The sequence below is a fragment of the Poecilia reticulata genome, linkage group LG1, assembly GCF_000633615.1.
Source record: "Poecilia reticulata strain Guanapo linkage group LG1, Guppy_female_1.0+MT, whole genome shotgun sequence".
NCBI classification, from domain to species: Eukaryota; Metazoa; Chordata; class Actinopteri; order Cyprinodontiformes; family Poeciliidae; genus Poecilia; species Poecilia reticulata.
Genome location: NC_024331.1, coordinates 29,293,980 through 29,314,301, shown reverse-complemented (window position 1 = coordinate 29,314,301; position 20,322 = coordinate 29,293,980). Strand labels below are relative to the sequence as shown.

The window sequence follows — 20,322 nt, the reverse complement described above, 5'->3', positions numbered from 1 at the left end:
AACTTTCAGTCCATTTTAAGTCTAAGTTATGGATATTCCACCGTAGAGGAAACTGAATAAGTGAATTATTTCTATAACAATTCATTCATCAAATGTTTCCAAAGAGCCTTTGAGTCCGACAACAGCAGACATGTTCAGATGGTGGTGAAAACTTCCAGACTTGCTCTGACATCACAGCGGTCTGTGGGAGTTTGTTACAAGATTAGCTGAGAAAAGACTTATTCACCAGCACTGTGGTTGATATTCACAGTGAAAGACAACCGTCAATGCCCAACTGCTCACTATGCTAATTTCTGACACGTCTCTGTGAATTTTATGCAGTATCTGTGGTGACATCCAGTGACCGGTGGAGCTGTGTATCATAGTGTAGCTTGCATCGTCATCGTGTGAAAGCGGTGTATGTCCAAATGTGTAGTGATGAAATATTCATAATAGCATGTAAAAAGCTTTATTGTTCAGGTTCTTGTTATGTTTGCAAACATTTATTACTAAACGAAGACACTGCAAACATTGAAACCTCAGCTGTTTACCTCTTAGTGGATTTGAGTTTTTTCTCTCGACTGAATTATGTATGACTCATTGATTATTGTTGTGCTTTTAAAGTCTTTATGCAAAATGTAAAGAAAATATTAATGGTGTCCTATTTATGCTTCCCTGAACAAGTTAGGATAGGTGTATGTACAATGGCCAGTTAGGACCATTGTAGATAGAAAAAAGGAGGACATCTCCAACAAAAAACTCTAATTTTGAGGTTAATCACAGACATTTTCTAGAAAGAAACTTGAAAGTTTCTGAGTTTCAAAAGTCTAAAATTTTCACCTTTTAAAACTCAGAAAATGTCCAAGTTTTTTCTAGAAAACCTTTGAGATTAACCAAAAAAATCTCAGTTTTTCCTTGGTAATTGTTGACTTTTTGAAGACTTGTTAGAGATGCATTTAAGTGACTTGAAATATTCAACAAAGTAGCTCAGAAAGAGATTAAATGATGGAGTAGTATTTTTCTGTATACAAGTATGACTAAATTATCTACTCAAAATCATAGGATTAATGAGTTCAGAAAATATACATTTATACATTTTTGAAAAGCAGAAGTGGAGCCTCATGCACAGCCAACAAGAATGCAGCAAATGGTTTCTGAATAGTATGCCAACAGCATAACTTTTCCAGCAGTCATTGTAAAGCACATAAAGCGGTAAAACCAGCTCACCAATTACTGGAACTCCACTTCGGTTGCTAAGTGATCAGCCGAGCTTTGCTGGGGTTGCTAGGTAACAGCTTGGGCTTCACTGGATTGCTACTTGAGGGTCAACCCCTGCTAATTTGTGATGTTACATTCTGAAGGTTTTTGAAACAACTCGTTTCCCAGACACCAAAAAATATGAACTTATTCCCCAAAGAAATGGCTGGAAGTTTTTTATAAGCATGTGGACTGTTTTTAGAAGCTGTAGAGACCCAAATGTAAGTGCAAGAATGTGCTCAATGTGAATTTTGCATTTTCTGTGCTCATCCAGAGCAAAAGTAAAATGTATTAACTCAAGAGTTCCTCGTAAATTTATAAATTAGGCCCGTATTATTATGCTGGTGCCTCGAGATTTCTAATACGGCACTGGAAAACTGATGTAACAACGCCATCTTGTGGTCAGAAGTCAAAAATGTAGTTTTAAAGTCAGTCCTTATGACCGTTTTCTTCTCATTTTGCAAATTCTGCAAAATATAAAATAACTCTTTTCCTTGGTTGGCTTGTAACATAATTCCATTGTTTTCCACATACAATCTGCATGTAAAATTTTATACTGGTTAGATGTGTTCAGGGTGGGAGAACCAAATATAAAGTGATGAAGAATTTATAAGTAGAATTCAGTTTCTATGTTCCTCTAATCTGGATCAAATTTTCAGAAAACTACAAAAAATATTTAAACATTGTTCATTTAAATCAAGTCTTTTTCCAATCTGGATCAGGCAACAGGACAACAATCTTAAATGTAGTAACTTCAATTCAAATTTGACCTGCCCTTGAAAGACTAGAACCCTTAAAAACCAATTTGTATTCATGTTCTGATCTTTTTCTCTATTCTCTTTCAGTCACATCTATAGAAATGTGACTGAAAGAGAAAGTAGCACCATGGTGTAATCAAAGTAAGAGAGCTGTGCACCTCCACTAAGCACATTAGCTGGTTCCGTTCTGGGAATGACTGTGGAGATGAAGATGCAAAGGAGGATTTTACATGAAGTTAAGAAAATGATGGACAACCTGACCTTCCTTTTCATAAGACTATCTTGCAAAAACAGTCTTTTGTCATAAGCTTCTTCAAATTTGCTGCAATAAAGACCACTACTGGAAATTTGAATTAATGAGTTACAACAACCAATAAAGTGTTTAATTGAATTGAACTCCATCCATCCATTTTCTGTACACCTTTTTGTAGCTAAATATATTGCAAGCATAACATTTAGCAATTTTTCTTTTTTTCAAACACACCTCAGGTTTAAACTTTTAAAATTAAAAATACATAAATCACCAAGAAAAGGGTATTGTATTCTGAAAATACACAGTTTCTAAAAAACCTTGTGAAAAAGAAAATCTTATTTGAACAGTCAAGGAAATAGATTATATCATCATTTGTCCTTTATTTCATAGAGACTCGACGAGTCTTTCTTGTCTTATTTTTCTTCTTTAAAACTTTCTTATTTTTCTTGTTTGGATTTGCCATCTCTCCTTTAAAAGACGAGAGGTCACTTGGTTTGGGATTGAAATTTGCTTGACCGGGTTTCCGGGCCCCTCCTGAACCTTTCACAGCATTCTGCCTGGACTTCCTCAGGGCTCCTGTGCTGTTGGTTTTATTCGTCTGCTTTTCCTTTGTCACTGATCTCTTCACACGGATGGACCTGCTTTCCAGCTTTGAGCCATCCAGTGATAGCGCCACCTCTACCGAGTCGGCACTCTGCGACAGGGACAAAAAAATTAATGATTTTTTAATGTTTACGTCTTAAAAACAAAACAAAGCTTTGCTATGGTAATTCTAGGGAATTCTAAAGACAACATCCTAATTGTTGCATTATGGTCAATGCACCTCAAACAGGACATATCCGAATCCTTTCCCAAGTCCGGAGTTTGGGTCTCGCACTAGTCGCACTCCCTCGACTTTTCCACACTCCTCAAAATGCTGTCGAAATGCCAACTCCTTGATATCTACAAAGATCCAACAGATCAGTATCATGCCAATCACATTATATCACAAGCTTTGTTTTGGCACAGCATCTTACCAAATGCCAGGTTCCCAACAAAAACAGAGCGCTTGTGATCATGCTGCAAGCAAAAAAAAGGATGTTTTTAGCAACAGGTCTGCAGAGTGCGCAGGTGAGTTTATTGTTGGGAAGTCTTACTGATGACTTGTCAGTCACTCTGTCCACTCGGATGTGAAAGCCTTTCTCGATCTCCATGCCATTCCTGTGAGGCCAAAGCCAATCATCATTTATGTGCTTGTTTACCATTTCTCTTCTAAGTTTATTATTAGTTTAGAAGCACTGTTAATGTTCTCACCTCTCCAGAGCATTGGTAACTCCCTCTTCATTTTTAAACACCACATAAGCATTTATGCTTTGCTTCTTGGGATGAACTTTGCGTCTGTAAATGTAAAAAAGAGAATCTATATTCAAAAGTGTAACAAAAAAAGAAGAGGTTCTAAGAAGATATTATACGTACTAATTCCCTTCCATATCAAGACTATAGTGACATGGCAATGAGTATATAGAAAAGTTAACAAAAAGAGACTATTAGTCAGGCAAACTGTACGCTTGGTGATATTAACATTTACGTAAAACCACCAACACTGAAAAAGTTAGTGACGTTAGAAATGTTAAATTAGAAAACATAAACAAACTTTTTTTTGGAAATTTATACTAATGCAGTTCAATGTTGTAAGTTAGACTGCTGAATGAGAATCTGACACATGAATGAATTACATTTAACCAGCGGTTGGCACACCGCTAACTGAAAAGACTAACTCTAAAGTAATAATCATAGACATTAGTTCTGCTAATGCTAAAGCACTACTATAACATGGTATTAGCAAAGCTAATGCTACAGTGCTAACTTCAATTCAAATTATACCTGCCCTTGAAAGACTAGAACCCTCGAAAACCAATTTGTATTCATGTTCTGACCTTTTTCTCTATTGATTGTTTTATTTTGTTCATGTGTGTTTCTTGTACGAAATAAAGTTACTGAGAGGAGGTGGAACCGCTGCGTAAACGGTCTCCACCCACTTCAAAATAAGAGCATCAATGTAAGTGTTTATTAGATGAATCCTTAATAGTCAATAACCAAAACATTTCAGATATCATACTTTATTTAACCAAAAGTTTGCAAAACAGCGAAACGGCTATACTTTATTTAGCATTTTATAATTTATTGGAAGTCAAGTGAGCTAAACATTTTCAAAGTTAGGAAAAAGGCTAAATTAAATATTAAGTTTTATTATTTGCACATTAGTGGATTAACAGAAGTGTACACACCACTGTATTTGATGTTTTCTAATTTGCAATACTGTTGCCACAGTGAGACAAATAAACCTGTAACATTGTTGGTATCAGTCATGGAAAACCTGGAAAGTCATGAAATTTTATTTAGGTCATCGAAAATAATGGAATTTGCAAATAAGGACAAAAAATGTTGTTTTTTTACTGTGGTGTGTGTTTCTGTGGGTCTCTGACTCGACTGCATTTGGTCTCGTCTCAGTGTCGGACATTGAGGACTCGGGATTTTATTTCAACAGAAGTCAAGACCACAACTTTGGAAATGTCACTAAATTACCAGCATACTGTCCAATACTGTCCAGTTTATTTCTCTTCATCCTTGTTTTCACCGGATGCAAAACATTCTGATTCAAATCCCTGCAATAAGGCGAGTTACTACGTGTTTCTGTTACCGCTGTCACGCATTGCCTCCTCCTTGCTCCAAGACAGTGCGCAGTGTTTATCTCAGAGAAGGAGAAGATGTCTGTCTAATCGTCCGTATTAAGTGATAAGCATCAGTGAGCAATAAATACAGTATATACAGAATGAATAGAAAACATTGTCAAATTTTTCTTCTTTAGGAATGTTCAGTCAAATATGTAGACATATTCAAGACGTTCAAGTACTTCTTTAATAACTACTGAATGTATTTTGTTTGTAATAATGATCTGTACATTGATTGCAGTATTCAACCGTTTGGCAGACAGACAAAAAAGAAAGCAACGGTGCACTGATTGCAATTTTCTAGTCTGTGTGGGCTTCATTTCCAAATTTTTGTCATTTATATTTCCTCCCTTTCTGCCTGCACTACAATTTTACATGTTTGCTATAGTTAAACTTGGTGGGGTTAGTCTTTCAGTCATATACTTTTCTTTCTGAACTTGTACTGTTGTACATGGGTCATGGAAAATTATACTGAAGGTCATTAAATTTTTTTTCTAAATACCAGTGGGAACCCTGCTGTAAAGTTTTTCTAGAGCTGTAATGTCCTATCAACATATTTGAGTCAAACGCTTACTTAATAGTTGCTTCTTTACGAGACATAGAGGGATCCTCTCTGACCTAAAGTGAAGAAAGAGAAAGATTATTTTGGTAAATAAATAAATGAGAATTTCACTGAATGTTACAATTGTGTATCTTGATTTATTTTTTAATTACCACAGAGCGAAACCGAGCAGATTCAATCGGTCCTTTATCTCTGAAGAGTCCTAGCAGGGTCTAAAGAAAGTTACAAAAAAACAAACAAACAAATGACTACGCAGTAGCTCCTTCATAAAACAATAAGAACAATCTTAATAAATAATTCAGGACTTTGCCTTGCATTTTATCAACCTAAGATCACAAGAATTGGTTTAATGTAGGGTCTGTCTCCAAAAAAGAAATGGAGGGAAGCACAGGGATACATACTATTGCCAAAGATACATGATATATCAACAACAATTACATCAGTATCCGTTTATGGGGCTTTTTTTCATATTGATATCGGTCTGATATCGACATGATATCAGATCGATATCATATCAGTCTCATTTCCATCTTGCATTTCCATCCATTCTTAGAGTACATTATTTTTATGAATTGGTGTACATCATGTGCTTTCTAAAGAAATTGTAAGGCTTTACACTTTCTAATTGTCTAAAGTCTGACCATTGTTCTTGGTCAAACCGAGGAAGAATGATCAAGTCATTTGATCCTCAAACTGTGAGGGAGTTGTACCTTCATTGTGCAGCTGATTGGTAGGTTGCCAACAAACACGGTCCTTTTCATCTTTAAGGCTTCCTCTTGTTTGTTGGCCTTCAGTTTCTGTCGCTTCGTCACCCAGTAATCTGTACTGTTTTCACCAGTAATCTCTGATGCTTTCCTCTTTTTTCTCATTGAACTCTTTTGCACATTCTCATCTGTGTCTGCTGTTAATAAACTGCTCTCCCTAAAACAAATGCAAATAAACAAGAGAGAGAAAAAGACAAAAGGTTATGCTTTTATTTATATATGTTTGATAAGATAGTTTAGAATGATGTGATGGTAAGAAGGAAGATTCAAACAATAAAATATGCATTTGACGGAAATGATTCGTAAACTTCTCACCTGTTCAGCAGCTGCTGCTCAGCCACTGATGTCTTCCTGTTGGGTTTGTTCTTCATCTCCTTGACCTTCACTTCTAAACCATCTTTCTGCTGCTCATTTCTTTCTGTGGTCTTTTGAATACGCTTCTACAGTAAAAAAAAAAAAAAAAAGAAGAAAAATATGGAATGCCAAGACTACAAACAAGTTATGTTCTCATTTATAATAATGTACTTTGTTTGTTAGCACCTTTCAAGGCACCCAAAAACCCCTTCCAAGAAAAAAACAATATGAGAACACATAAAAATGTAAAAATATGAAGGAGGGGGAAAAAATTACAACAAATAGACCAACTAAATAATCCTAACCAACTAATAACACCTAAAGCAGTCAATGGAAAAGCCTCTCATAAATTTTGTTTTTCTTAAAAGTTGTGACTTTATGTTGGTATGGTGTTACAAACCAAGTCTGCATTACATTTGATGTCCACTTTTAATTAACTGAAGTTCTTTTGTAACAGAACCTTTGAGCTCTGAAAACCAGATAGTGGTTTGGAGTTCTTGCTGTTCTCATCCAAGCAGATATTCAAATTTAAGAAACATGTTAATGGCCAATACAAACAAGAAAAGTGCTTAAGGGGACTGAATTATGTTTTCCAGGAGCAAGATTTTATTTCTATTTACATATTCGACCTATGGTCGAGTTTAAATACTCTAAAAAGCTAAGTAAATGTCTAACGCAGAAGAAACAAACCTCTGTAGCACAGACACTTTCAGGAAGCTAAGTCGTACTTAAAGGCTCGAGAGGCTGGATTTAAAGACAGCAAAACAACACTAATTGTAATAGGACATAAGCAAGGTAATTGATAATTCATAGTCTGCAAATGACAAAGGGTAAGATCCTGTGGGACGTCCAGGTCTAAACTGATAAACAGGTGAGGACTAACCAACAAGATACCCTGGACAAGACACAAGAGCACCAGATTTGTGAACATTTAAGTTACCCGAATAACCCTGAGGTATTCAATCATCGGGTTGGAAAACACATGATTATAAGGCAGTAAATTAACCCTAGGGTTATAATCCCACCATCAAAAAAACAAACTGCTATATGGACTGTGCAGTTTGGAAACATCTAAGACTCAAAAGGTGTAAAAATGTCCACCTGTAACAACTTTCTTTTTAAGGGAAATCAAGGCGGACAAAAGTGGTGCTTACCTTAGGGACAGGCTGAAACAGAGATGATGACGACGCTGGTAACGGAGTCGTGAATAATGCTGACAATGACCCAGACGGTTCAGAGCTCTGCTGGAACAAACTGCCTGATACCTGGCCGACAGCATATGCAGATGACTCTTGACCGAGCTGCATTTTTTCTCTGCAGAAACAAACATAAGAGTGAAAAAGATGCAAGAGTATAAAAATAAATACATTATAATGCCAGTCTAATAATCAGGGATGGTTTTATGGGCGTTTCGACTGTTTTAGTGCGTGGTTCCTCTGTCCTGTATTCACGTGCCAATAGCAAGGTTGTCGTGAGTAAGTAAACAAACCTGTGGTGAACTTTTTTCTTCATGGCTTCTTCTGAATCACCGCAGTCCAGTCGTATGTCTTTATCTCTGCTTAAATAATGTATTATTTACAGTCGCATGTAGACTTTTTGAACACAAAACACAACAACACGTTCCGTTTATGGTCCGAGCACTGTTCTACCTAGAATTGTGTCCCCGACGGAAAACTGCAAGGAAGCTACAAAGGTACCAACTTATAAATATCCGGAATGAAACTATAAGCGGGATATTTTGGATTTAGATAAAGGGAATATATTTATGACGATTAAAAAAATATTTTTTATTTACTCACTTGATATTTTTATTTATTTAAATGAAAAATATTCGAGGTGAAAACGAGTACGCCGTTGAAATGTGTCACTTCCGGTAAGCCTTCAGTCGGCGTACTTTTTTTTTCTCTTCTCTCTCACTTAAAGTTAGATAAATTATATTTAACTGCTTAGAGAAAACATCTCCCGTATTATTTAAGTAATAAAAGTTTCTGTAAATGTCCAAATGTCAAAAGAGTTCACGTTTTTACAAGTATTTACAATAGCGAGCACAAGTAATGTTATACGTAAGGTTGAAAAGCAGGTGGCGGTAATGCGTCTTTGCAAACCGTCAAAAGACACCAAAAGAAGACATTTTAGCTTGTTAAGCTGTCATGTTTCTCAAATCAGCCCGCTACTAGATTTGGACTTTATTTTGAACTCTAATGCTCAAAGTTTCACTTGTGAATCTCTGGAGGTATTTAAGGCTGGACCGTTTCTCAAAACTACCACATACATAACGCGCGATCTATAGCGGTTGTAGTTTTAGTGTTTTCTGTCTTCTGTGGTCGGCTTAATGGGAACGGATCAGTCCGAACGGGATAAGATGCCGCTGGACCCCGTGGGTAGGCGGATCTCCTGCGGAAAGGAACGGGCCACGGTCCGCTACGTTGGGCATGTATCACCATATGAAGGTACAAAAATAAAGAAACACAGTTATTCTCATTTCTGAGTTGTTTAAGTAGCGAATTCAGATTCTCATTTTTGCTACCTAATAATTTGCTAAATTTTGCATCCTGATGGTATTGAGTAGCACAAATATAAAGATCTAACCTGAAATGGGACAAATTCAGCATATAGTCAAACGAGCTGTTGTACTTAAAAAAACAAATGTGCACAAGATTTAATCACCAATTCTTCAATGGACTGTTTGTTTGTTGTTTAGCAGTTCCTTCAGGTCAGGGTTTGTTATTGGGGAAGCACCCATCTGTTCTGATGGGAATCATGTTGTCCAAACAGACAGCGATGCCGTTTCCATGTGGTTGGAAAAATGCATCCCAGTCTGTGGCTTCAAATCAACCCAGCAAGGTTTCTTCAACTTCCTGTGACCATCTTCTCACAGCTCTTTTTTAATGACAGGTTTCCTCTCTGTCAGGGGTTTATAACAAGGATGCATACATTTTTGATATTTGCATTTTAAAAATCTAGTGTCCTATTTTCTGTGGTAGAGCAGCTAAAAAGTGGTTGAAATGTGTAGCAGAGAGTGAGGCAAAATCACCAGCTATTCCCACAAACACATCGACAATATCTGTCTGTAGTTTAGCAACAGCTAATTTGATGACCCCACAGACAGTGTTGGTAATAGATGGCGGTGAAACTTATTTTTGTGAGTGGTTGAGAGTTGTTTGGAAGCAACAAATAAAGAACAGGAGATTACTTTAAAGTTTAAATATTGCATCTTAAATCCAGATGAGAAATAGTCTTGCGTCTTCAGCTTTGCCACATTTGTGTGGCAAAGTTTAAGCATAAACATGCAAATTACATCAAATTTATAACCATGACAGTGCAAAACTTATGTTTGTTTTAAGGTTGCACAATTAGGCAACCAAATATCCAACTTTTACATGTTTTTCAAATGCAGCAAATACATTTTTAAAAATTAATTTTACAAAATGTCAACCATTTAAGACATGTTTTTAGTGATTACATAAATTCAAGTAATCACTTTATTGTACATTCTTTCTATGGCTTATATTTTGTTTCAGTTTTCCTTATTAAATACAGCATAGTATTAAAAAGGCCTTTGAGGTATGAGTAATGTGTATAAATCAGTTTAGCATAGAGATATTTATTTTTGTTGTTGTAGTTCTAAACTTTATAAAAGCCAACATATGGTGCTGGAGTAGATATTAACTTTTTACCTGCGTAATCTTTGTTTATAGGGCTGTGGCTTGGCGTGGAGTGGGATAACCCAGAGAGAGGAAAACATGATGGCAGCCATGAAGGAGTGCAGTATTTTACATGCAGGTAGTCTCTGACAGCTTATTTCAATTTTATCATTGTTGTTTTGTTTAGTATCAGGGATTTTAAATGATGGAAATTTGGCCCTGGCAGTATAATTTCTGTTTGTAAGTCAAGAAAATAAACTTTGAACAGTGAGACTTGGACAACCTTTTCCATTCAGCTTTTATTATGACTTTATTCTTGTATTATTTAAACTTTATTGTTGTGCGACTTTATATTCTGACTTTGTTCACAGATTATTTTTCTCTTAGTCTCACTCTATTATTCCATCATATGCAAGTGAATAATTATATAGATGAATACTATTTTCTTCTCTTAGAAATCCTAAGGGAGGATCCTTTGTTCGTCCGCAGAAAGTGAGTTTTGGAGTGGACTTCCTGACTGCTGTTTATTTGACCTATCAGACAAACGCAGAGGAGGTGCTGAACGAGGAGATCTTCATTTCCTCCAAGAAGCTCGAATGGTTTGTTGTTGAGGAGAAAAGGTACGACAATTGTATTTGCACGATTTTCTCTAAGGTGTGCTTGTTTTATGTGATTATTTAGCTGCTCTGCTGCATGTTTTCAGGTGTTGTTAGACTAGGGCAAGTGAAGCTCAGACAAATAAATAAGAAAAAGTTGCACAATATTTTTGCCAACCACTTGAAAAAATTTGAATTGGATTGGAAAACATGTCAACAAATCTTTAGTAATCTTCCTTCTAAGTATCTTATTATTAATTTCAATATTAACTGCATTGTTATATCTGCTTTGTATAGAAATGTCTGCCAAATGAATTTACACATCAACATAAACATGTTTTTGTTATTACAGGTTTGAGAATCTTCCATCAGTTATGTTGTACCATCGCAATGTCAATGGACCCGGGGTGGCTGGAGATATCAGGAAAACAACACCCAGTATCCTGTTCTTACCAACCTAACAACTACAGATGTAAATTTTGGCTGAAATAATAATTGGAATATTTTAGTTCAGCTTTATTTATTCAGTTCAATTTGAAATTTGAATTAATCCCAAAGTTGAATGTTGTCGTAACTCTTGTCATCCAAGTATTTTCAAACAGTCGTTGTGGACAGTAATACCTTGACTGAAGGAAGTATGAGGACTGTCATGAAATCCTAACAGCTCAATTTCTGGGCAGCAAAGATGATATTTCACAGTAAAGTCCTGGAGGACATCATTAGTTGTTGCTGCTAATCCACCTCATTTGCTTTTGCTGCTTCTCTTTAAATCTCTGTCTGGCTATATGGTCAGAAATCCTGAAACTAGCGTCTTAATCAGGTCTTAGCTGTGCTAACTGTGAATATTGGAGTAGTTGGAGGCCTTAACAGCTTGGATCAGACGTTCAGTGGTTGGACCTCTCTGGGTCTCTGTTGTCCACATGGAAAGATGTGGCTGCCATCACAGAGCAGCTGGACAAACTGGAAGGCCTGCAGCTCAGGTACAACCTCCTCTGGAAAGTCTGTGTTTTAACAGCTGAGTTCTGTTTTAGCTGATTTAAAACCCTTTCAATTCTGTTAGTGTCAACAGAATTAGCTTGACCTCTGACCCCTGGGCTCACCGTCAGGCGTTCAGCAACCTCAAACTTCTTGCCCTCAACAACTGTGACTTCACCTGGCTGCAGGTAAGCAGTTCCTCCAAACACAACAGGTTTATAGTTCTTGAAATTCTTTCAAATTTCTTTTAGGTGTTTTTAGGGTTTGGAAAGTGCTTAATTTCCTTATAAAAGTCCTTTAAAGTGTTTTATATTCCAACTGCAGTTTTGTAATAAATTGCAATCGAACAGTCAATTTAAAAACTAAATTTTGAAAACATTTACACATTTTTTCCCCACTGTTTGAAGTTAAATCAGTCTAAACTTTTGTTGTTTTAGATTAGCTAGAATCAGCGTGGATGAAGTGAAAAGGAGATCTGAGAAACCCTTGCTTAATACATTTATTAATTAAGAATGGTAGTTTACCAGGCAGAGGAAAGATTTTTAAAGCATTTTAATTGTGCTTATAAACATTTTTTTCTCCAAAGGCCAAATAACGCTTGACATTTCTGTGGTCAGATCCTGGAGTGCGCCGCCATGTGGCCTCAGCTGGAGGATCTGTCTTTAGAAAATAACAACATAAGAGAACTACAGAGGTAGCATTCCCGTCATCCATTTTCAATTTTGCAGTATCTTTTTCCTCTCGTATCTTTTTGAAACTTATAAAAGTATGTTCCCTGAAGGCCAGAGGGCGTCCTGCAAACACTGAAGAGTCTCAATCTGTCTTGTAATCCTTTGATGCAAGAAAGCGTGTCCAGGTTATCATCTCTGCCCAGGTATAGTCAGGAGGAAGTTTAATCGTCTTCATTTTTAAGATGTAAAATATTAACTGATTTCCTAGAATATAATAACACCATGGAGTAAAAAAATTTGGAACATCACATCCTCTCTTATTTCTACACTTTCATTTGTTAGGACATAATAATATGAATTCTTCCATGTTCTACAATGATTTTAAGCTTACAAAAACACAATAAAGGTTTCACGGTCATTATTTATTAGACAAAGATGAAAACAACATAAAAAACTGCATGTGAAAAACTAAATCTGATTTAATATCTTGCTTAAATACTTATATTTTTATCAATAACAATGATCTTCCTAAAATAACTTTGTTTTCTTTTACATTGCAGACTGGAGTGGCTTAACCTGTCTAACACCAAACTGTCAATTATTCAACTTGAAGATGCAACTCAAGGTTTATTGACACATTTTCTGACATACACATTTAAATATTTATATGAATATACAGTTGAAACCAGAAGTTTACATACATATTTATCTCAGTCAGAATTTAAATAGACCAAACTTCTCTTGTATTAGGTCAGTTAGAATTACGAAAATTATTTCTATTTGCTAAGTGCAACAATAAAGTCAGATTTATGTATTTTTTTTCACGATCAGAATGGATACTGTCTCTTTAAACAATGAGTGAAAGCCCAGATTGTGACGTCACGGCTTTGGAGGCGCCTGATAGGCTAACTGAGACATTTGAGTTAATTGGATGTATTTTAACACTACATATGGAACCAACTGCTTTCTAGAAATCAGCCAAAATATCAAGGGAATAATGGTGGAGACGTACCAGCATAACTGTGAGGTATGGTGGTGGCAGCATCATGATGTGGGCCTGTTTTTCTGCAGGAGGGACTGGTGCACTTCATTAAATAGATGACATCATGAGAAAAGAGCATTATGTAGAAATATTGAAACCTCTGGAAGGAAACCCAGAAAGTTTGATCCAGGTCAGACATTTCAGAGACAACGCTACAAAATACTGAGAAAATGTGTGTAAACTTATGATTCTGAAGACATTAATAAATAAATCTAAAATAAAATTGTGGCATTTAGCAAATAGGAGTAATTCTGGATGATTCTAACTGACATAAATTGAGGGAAAGAAAAAAAGATGTACAAGTCTTTTTATTTGGTGGATTTGTGAATCACTGAGTGCATTTTGTGTTTAAACTCCATAATTCTAAAGTCGTTAATATTTTTCTCTGTAGCTTCTACTACAGACGTCTTTCCTGCTCTGAAGAATCTCAATCTGGACCACAACAACATCTCTGAGGTCAGGCTGTGTTACAGCTTGAAATTATTAAATTTTTTATTACTTTCAATTATACACAGCCTCATAGATGACATAAAAAATCTTTTACATTCCCTCGCAAAAATATTGCGTTCCCTTACAATAAATTCAAGTATAAAGTAAAGTATACCTTGATCTGTTTTGCATACAGTCACAAATGTCAATTGAAAATTGCACATTTAAAGAGCCTCTGAAAACATGTTTATATATTATTAACTCTTTGGTGCAAAAAATTGAAAATTGATTTATTCACTGCAGTTTATGTTTAAGGTGGAGATGGAACTGCACATGAAAACGGTTCTTTATTAACCATTCAGACTATCAACACAAAAAAGACACAATCAAAACTGTCAGATGAATTTATTACCCCGTGAAAATAACTGAGAAATAGTCCAAATATTTTGGATGCATTTCTTCTTTCTTTCCTTATTACAGAAAGTTTCTGTTTATATCTTAAAAGGGATGAGATGGGCTGTTTTGCTTTTACTTTTGTGATGCACTTCGATCCTAAAGAAAAAGAAATCAAACCTCACAAATGAGATGTTAACATACATGGAAAAACCTTATGAAAACCTTATATCACAGCAGAAAGACTCTCAGTATTCAATTATGCTGCATGAACTGACCAGTACATTATTGCATTCCCACTAAATATTATTGTGATTGAACACAAAATATTTTTTTTCCCATGGCCCCTAGGAGGCTCTGTGCAATCATAAGCACTAATTATGCTGACAACACATTTTCGTTTGAACAGGCTCTCTCTGCTTTATCTTCCAGTGGAGTATGGTTAATGAGCTCGCCAAACTTCCCTGCCTTGTTAAATTATCATGTCGTGACAACAAACTGGTGAGCAGCGATGGAAACCCAAAAACTGTCAATCAAATGATTATTGCCAAACTTGGACATCTGCTCTACCTGAACAACAGTGAGGTATGTGTGCGTGTTTTCCGTCACCGTTAGGTGTTTTTGTGTCTTTATTTTACTTCGGATGTTAACTGGAAGAGTGCATTGTAGTCATTTCTACACATGCATGAGTCTTTGAGGTGAAGTTATTCAGCTGCAGAAGAATATTTTATAGTGGGATAGTTGCAAATGACAGTGAGACTTAAAGATGTAAAGTTTTGCTCTTGAAGTTCATCCAGAAAGTATTCACATGGCCTCACTTTTTCCATATTTTGTTACACTGTATTACATTGTTATTTGAAATTATACTAAAGGGAACCTATTAGGCAAAATTCACATTTTGAAAATTTTTATACATCCACTTTGGTTTCTACTGCTTCTAAAAACAACCCAAGACATTTTTTGGCAATAAGAAGTTAAAAGTTTTGTAGTGTCTGGAAAATGAGCCGTTTCAAAAACCTCCAGGTAATTAAGTCACACTAGGGGCCCTGCAGCGTTACCTAGCAACCCCAGACAATCACCTAGCAATCCAAGCTGAGTACCAGCATGTTTGGTTATTTTACCGCTGTATGCACTATACAATGGCTGCTGGAAAAGGCAAGTGTTTTGTTGTTGACCCACCATCCAGAAACTGACGTACATTTCTGCTGGCTTTTAGATCAGCTTTGAAGAAAGAAAGGGGGCGGAGCTTGACTACATCAAGATGTTTGGAGAGGAGTGGCTGAAGGCAGGGGGTGCAGATCAGCCCAGCACGGCGTTAATCTGCCAGCACCCACGTTATCAGATGCTTATTGAGAGTAAGGCACTTTGGCTTTGTTAAAAATGGCAACTAAGCATAGTTATGCTTAAACATTTCTATTATGTTCATTATTGTACATTCTATTACCTTAATGTATCAGGCTCCAAATTGGAGAATGCAAGTGTTCTAGTGATTGGGAATTATAGATCCTTTACTCTGCTTATATGTTTTAACAACTCTTTCCAAGTTGTAAATTCAGGTTTTACCCATGTTTTCCTAAATTCTGAATTGATTAGTGTCTGCTAGTTTTTCCAGTAGAGACATGTCTGTTATCACGCTCCTTCGTTATTTCAAATAAAAGAGTTTAGTTATTGATTGATCAGGCAAAACCAAGATGAAAAGGTTGAAAATGTAAGAAAACTAAAGTCTTAAATAAAAGATAAGAAAATTATGGGATGTTGAGATGTGACCAAAAATTCAGGACAAAACATGGAGAATATATATATAAAAAAACAACAAGCAACCATTAAAAGACCGTTTATGAAAGAAAATAAACTTTTCTGTTAATTTTGTTCTGTATTCAGGACAGAATGCGGCTAGAACGAATAATAAGGAAAAAGCAAACCTCCTTTTTTCTATGGTGACAGTTTTTATTCAGTTATCATTTATTGTGTGTTTTTTTTTTTTTTTTTTTAAGAGTATGGAGCCCCGGATGAAGGCGAGCTGAAGAAGCCAGAGCCATTTGCCCTGAAAAATCAGCTGATAAGTCAGTTCTGCTTGATTTTTTTATTTTTTTATTTTTTTCTCCTCAGTTGACTCCACAAAAAAATATCTTTCTGGTTCTAAAATATTGTGCTTTCTGTATATGTTTTTGTTTTCCGTGTGTTTTCTTAGACATTACATTTGTTTTTCCTGATGATGCCGATCGGGAACCTATAAGCAAGAAACTACCAGGTAAAAAACAAACTGCTTGAGCATTAATTCAGCAGTTATTAATGAATTAAACCTCATGTAAAAATTGTTTTCTGGTTTTATCCAAACATTTGCAGCCTCTATGGTTGTTCAGAAAGTAAAGGGACTGCTGCACAGGCTGCTGAGGATCCCACCTGCAGATCTGAGGCTAACCTACACCAGCCACAAGGTAACACTGGATCACACATCTCTGCTTTATTTCTACACACAATCCACAAACCAAGCAGGCCTAAATACTTGCAATTGGCATCTGCTTGTATTTGCATTTGAACCAGTTCATAAACACCTGGTGGCATTGTAATGTAGAAAAGTGAATCATCTGCATAGTTGTGGTGGCTAATTTTACTTAATATTGCTTAATATTACTTGAAATAAACTAATAGCTAGAAGCATGTAATTGTTAATTTATGCAAAATTCACATTTTCCACATTTTTGTATCTAAAAATAACCCAAGCATTTGGTGTTTAGAAAATGACCAAATTCAAAAACCTCTGAAAGGAAATGTCACAAATCAGCAGGCACTACCTGTTACCTAGCAACCACAGCATCACATAGCAACCCAAGCTGGGCTCCAGGCCATTTGCTTGCCCAGCACATACAGTGGTAAGATGAGCTGGCCAAAGTTTTTTGTTGTTGACTTTCCATCAAAGTTTTTTGTTGTTGACTTTCCATCCACTGTTCCTAAATTCTTGTTTGTTGTGCATGAGACTCTACTTCAGTTTTTGAAAGTTGTATGGTTGTATAATTGCTCATCTCTTTGCCACTACTTTCATATGCAAGTGTAAACGCTTAGTTGGGTGGGTCCAGCAGAAGCTTATTTGGATTTAAAGTGACAGGAGGCCCTAAAACGGCTTACTCTGAAAAAGCTCACCTGTCAAAAATCTCATTATCTAAAAATTAATTCGTGCAAAAAATGTAATAAACATGTTTTGTAAAGCCTATATACTTGTCCTAACCTGGTCTAGGAAGCATTATAGGCCATGATGTGACAAAAAGCAACAAAGAGGCTAATACTTTGTGTATTTTAGAAAGAAATCAAATTCAATATTAAGCGAAAACGAATATCAATGAGATAAAAATTAGCAGTTGCGGCATTTTTTTTTACAAACTAACATTCTATAAATTGAAAAATGCTTGAAGATGCAGCTTTCCTGGAAATCACTGAAATATTTGGGTATAAAGCCACGTTTTCTAAACAACAAAAAGAAACAACCACAAATCATTTTGAATAAAATAATAGGAATAGTTTGATGTTGTTAATCACTCAATTAGGACCTAACGAGCCGTTCTGGTTTCAGGTGTCGGGGACAGAGTTTCCCATCGACAGTGACTTAAAGACGCTTCATTTTTACTCAGTGGAGGACGGAGACCAGGTTCTGGTTCGCTGGTCCTGACTTGATCCAACTGCATGTTTCCCAAACTTTAACACAAGCTGAAATGTGATTTTGTAATATCTCATTGTTCTGTGTTAATTTTTCTAATTAAGGCAACTGCAGACGTTCAGAACAACATAATCACTTTAATTTGTGCCTCATTTCCAAGAAGGCAGCGATTCTTCTTCTGCCTTAAAAACATTTTAATTTGGAAACGGGTCATCATCATAAAACTTTCACAAGCCTGGAAGAAGTTTACATCCTTCATGTGTGTTTCGTTTCAGACTAAAGTGCAGCAGAAAGAAACAGCAGCTCTAATTCATGTGTGTGTTCTGCCCGAGTCTGTTATTACTGATCATTTTTTGTTAAACAGCTCATATTTCCAATGTTTTATTCTTGTTTCTATGTAGAAACTACAAAAGTGCATTTAGGGAGATAAAACGGCTCGCCAGAAACATAGAACACCTTCTTTGGATAACTATTTAAGTTGTCTTTTACACGCCAAATTGTGTATAGGTATTTTGAGAATTATCCAATTTTCTTTGTTGTGGAACAAATAAAGACTTGGAAAAATGTCTTTGCTGCTTTTGGTTTATTGTGATAAAAGTTCACCATTGCTGCTACATTTTGTTTGCTTTCCTAAACTTTTTATTTAACACTTTTATAAATAACACCTTATGTAATACCCTTGAGAAAGAATAGAGAGGCACATATTTCAAAATCCTTTAAGTCTATGGTGAAAATAATTTAGGGTCTTCTGGTTCTGGTCCCCTGGGTTTTCTGAAATCCAGTTAACACAGGACATTGACCAGAACATTTTAGAGGAATTCATGCTGTCATTCCATGTATATATATATATATATATATATATATATATATATATACATATATAGTTAAATGCAAACCTATCGCATTGCGGATAGAGCCCTCTGTACTTAGGTCGTGCTCTCTACCCACTGCCACACCCGAGAAAAAATATCTTAATTCCAGACATCCTTGTATGCTGAGACCACTCTGCTTACCACACTACCATGTAGTGTCACTAAAAGTGCTTCTTTTTACATTGAATTAGTTTACCTTATGGGAGTATGCTCTAGTGTCTGTTTCAGTGCTTGGGCGCTGGCCTAACAGGATGAGCACTCAGTTACCTGAGAAATTATTTAAAGATGTGGCAACACTAGATGGAACTCAAGAACATTATGAAACTTCAGTTTTTGACCCAAAGAGATAAATATCTCATCAGCGCCACACAGGGAATATTACCTTCCTTTTAAAGGAACACAGGTTCAGATTGGCAGGTAGTCATGACATCTGAGACGGGACTGCGATTCACAAAGCAATTTATTATGTTCTATTTTAAAATACTCTTAAAAACACAGTACCCTATAGAAGAAAAGCAAATTAGAAAACAGAAGAAAAACCACAGTAGCTGAGGTTACCAGCAGAAGGGGCCACAATAGGGACAGTATACACCAAACACAGCAAACAAAAAAGCCCTTTAAAGCACCAGAAGCAGTGAGACGACCCAAACTCGGGAATCACGGCACACAGAAGAGGAAGACACCGTCACCACACCACCACTGCCACCGGACCTCAGCAACTGCTGAGGAAAGACAGTTAATAAATATTACAACCCTGAACCTCATATAACAATGTCAGCCCAACATAAACAATTGTAAAAGGAATCAGAAAGACTGTCAACAAAACAAATAAGAAACTACTTAAAGAACATAGAACAAAATATTAGGACCAGGTGTGACCCTCTGGCCACGCCACAGCAGGAGGCAAACTGGGCACAAACACCACTTCAATGGAGGCAGGTGACCTCCACTAGTCTGAATCTGAAAGCAGTTGAACATGCAGAAATCCGGGAGACAAAATGAGTAGCAGCGGTCCAGATATGGGGGAGACCAATAAAATTCAGTTAGTCACTGTTTCAAAGAAACTGCAAGAAACTGGAGCTGACAATGGTATTCATTGCTTACCTGCCGATCCACGCACTCACAGGACAAGGAAGAAGAGGAGAGCAGCGCAGTGGTGTTTACCTGTGATGACACTCCTGTAGTTTAGTGGTTTAGCCTGGGGCAGAGACCCAGATTTGCTTCCCGCTGGCTACAGAAAGCTTTTATTTTAAAGTGGAGGAGGTCTTTTCAAATATATATATGCATTTCTCTCAATAAGATATTGTAATATTTGTGAAAATGCTTGCCTGTTAACTTACTTTTAATCCTAGTTCTTGTGTATATCGTTTTTGTGTATTGCCAAAAATTGTAGAATGTCGTTAGGGAACT

At 36.2% G+C, this 20,322-nt stretch overlaps 2 protein-coding genes across 4 annotated transcripts; one reads left to right on the top strand and one right to left on the bottom strand.

Moving 5' to 3' along the window:
• Window positions 1-2,363: 2,363 nt before the first annotated feature.
• rbm34 (RNA binding motif protein 34) lies at window positions 2,364-8,316 on the bottom strand. Its single transcript, XM_008420350.2, has 11 exons — window positions 8,128-8,316; window positions 7,793-7,952; window positions 6,600-6,724; window positions 6,231-6,441; window positions 5,673-5,732; window positions 5,533-5,576; window positions 3,541-3,624; window positions 3,384-3,447; window positions 3,264-3,306; window positions 3,071-3,189; window positions 2,364-2,941 (listed from the first exon to the last, which is right to left on the bottom strand). Exons 1-11 carry the CDS (start codon window positions 8,148-8,150, stop codon window positions 2,627-2,629), a joined length of 1,248 nt encoding a protein of 415 aa, XP_008418572.1. The 5' UTR covers window positions 8,151-8,316; the 3' UTR covers window positions 2,364-2,626.
• Window positions 8,317-8,719: 403 nt separating this feature from the next.
• tbce (tubulin folding cofactor E) lies at window positions 8,720-18,608 on the top strand. 3 transcript variants are annotated; one of them, XM_008420363.2, is made up of 16 exons: window positions 8,720-9,088; window positions 10,337-10,421; window positions 10,738-10,902; window positions 11,231-11,316; window positions 11,759-11,858; window positions 11,939-12,041; window positions 12,471-12,547; window positions 12,635-12,727; window positions 13,085-13,149; window positions 13,958-14,022; window positions 14,821-14,973; window positions 15,605-15,743; window positions 16,383-16,451; window positions 16,580-16,639; window positions 16,735-16,826; window positions 17,957-18,608. In XM_008420363.2, the coding sequence occupies exons 1-16, from the start codon at window positions 8,971-8,973 to the stop codon at window positions 18,050-18,052; spliced, it is 1,566 nt and encodes a 521-aa protein (XP_008418585.1). In that variant the 5' UTR covers window positions 8,720-8,970; the 3' UTR covers window positions 18,053-18,608. The 3 variants fall into 3 exon arrangements, with proteins under 3 accessions (XP_008418585.1, XP_008418592.1, XP_008418603.1); XM_008420370.1 differs by lacking the exon at window positions 8,720-9,088 and having other exon boundaries at window positions 10,335-10,421; window positions 10,772-10,902; XM_008420381.2 differs by lacking the exon at window positions 8,720-9,088 and having other exon boundaries at window positions 10,341-10,421; window positions 10,823-10,902.
• Window positions 18,609-20,322: the final 1,714 nt, after the last annotated feature.

Coding starts and splice junctions, on each gene's coding strand:
- rbm34 (XM_008420350.2), bottom strand. CDS start 8,150: ATGAAGAAAAAAGTTCACCACAG. Junction 5,733..6,230: donor CAATCAGCTGCACAATGAAG/GTACAACTCCCT, acceptor AACTTTCTTTAG/ACCCTGCTAGGACTCTTCAG. Junction 3,448..3,540: donor GTTACCAATGCTCTGGAGAG/GTGAGAACATTA, acceptor TTGGCCTCACAG/GAATGGCATGGAGATCGAGA.
- tbce (XM_008420363.2), top strand. CDS start 8,971: ATGGGAACGGATCAGTCCGAACGGGATAAGATGCCGCTGGACCCCGTG. Junction 9,089..10,336: donor GCATGTATCACCATATGAAG/GTACAAAAATAA, acceptor CTTTGTTTATAG/GGCTGTGGCTTGGCGTGGAG. Junction 14,023..14,820: donor ACCACAACAACATCTCTGAG/GTCAGGCTGTGT, acceptor TTTATCTTCCAG/TGGAGTATGGTTAATGAGCT.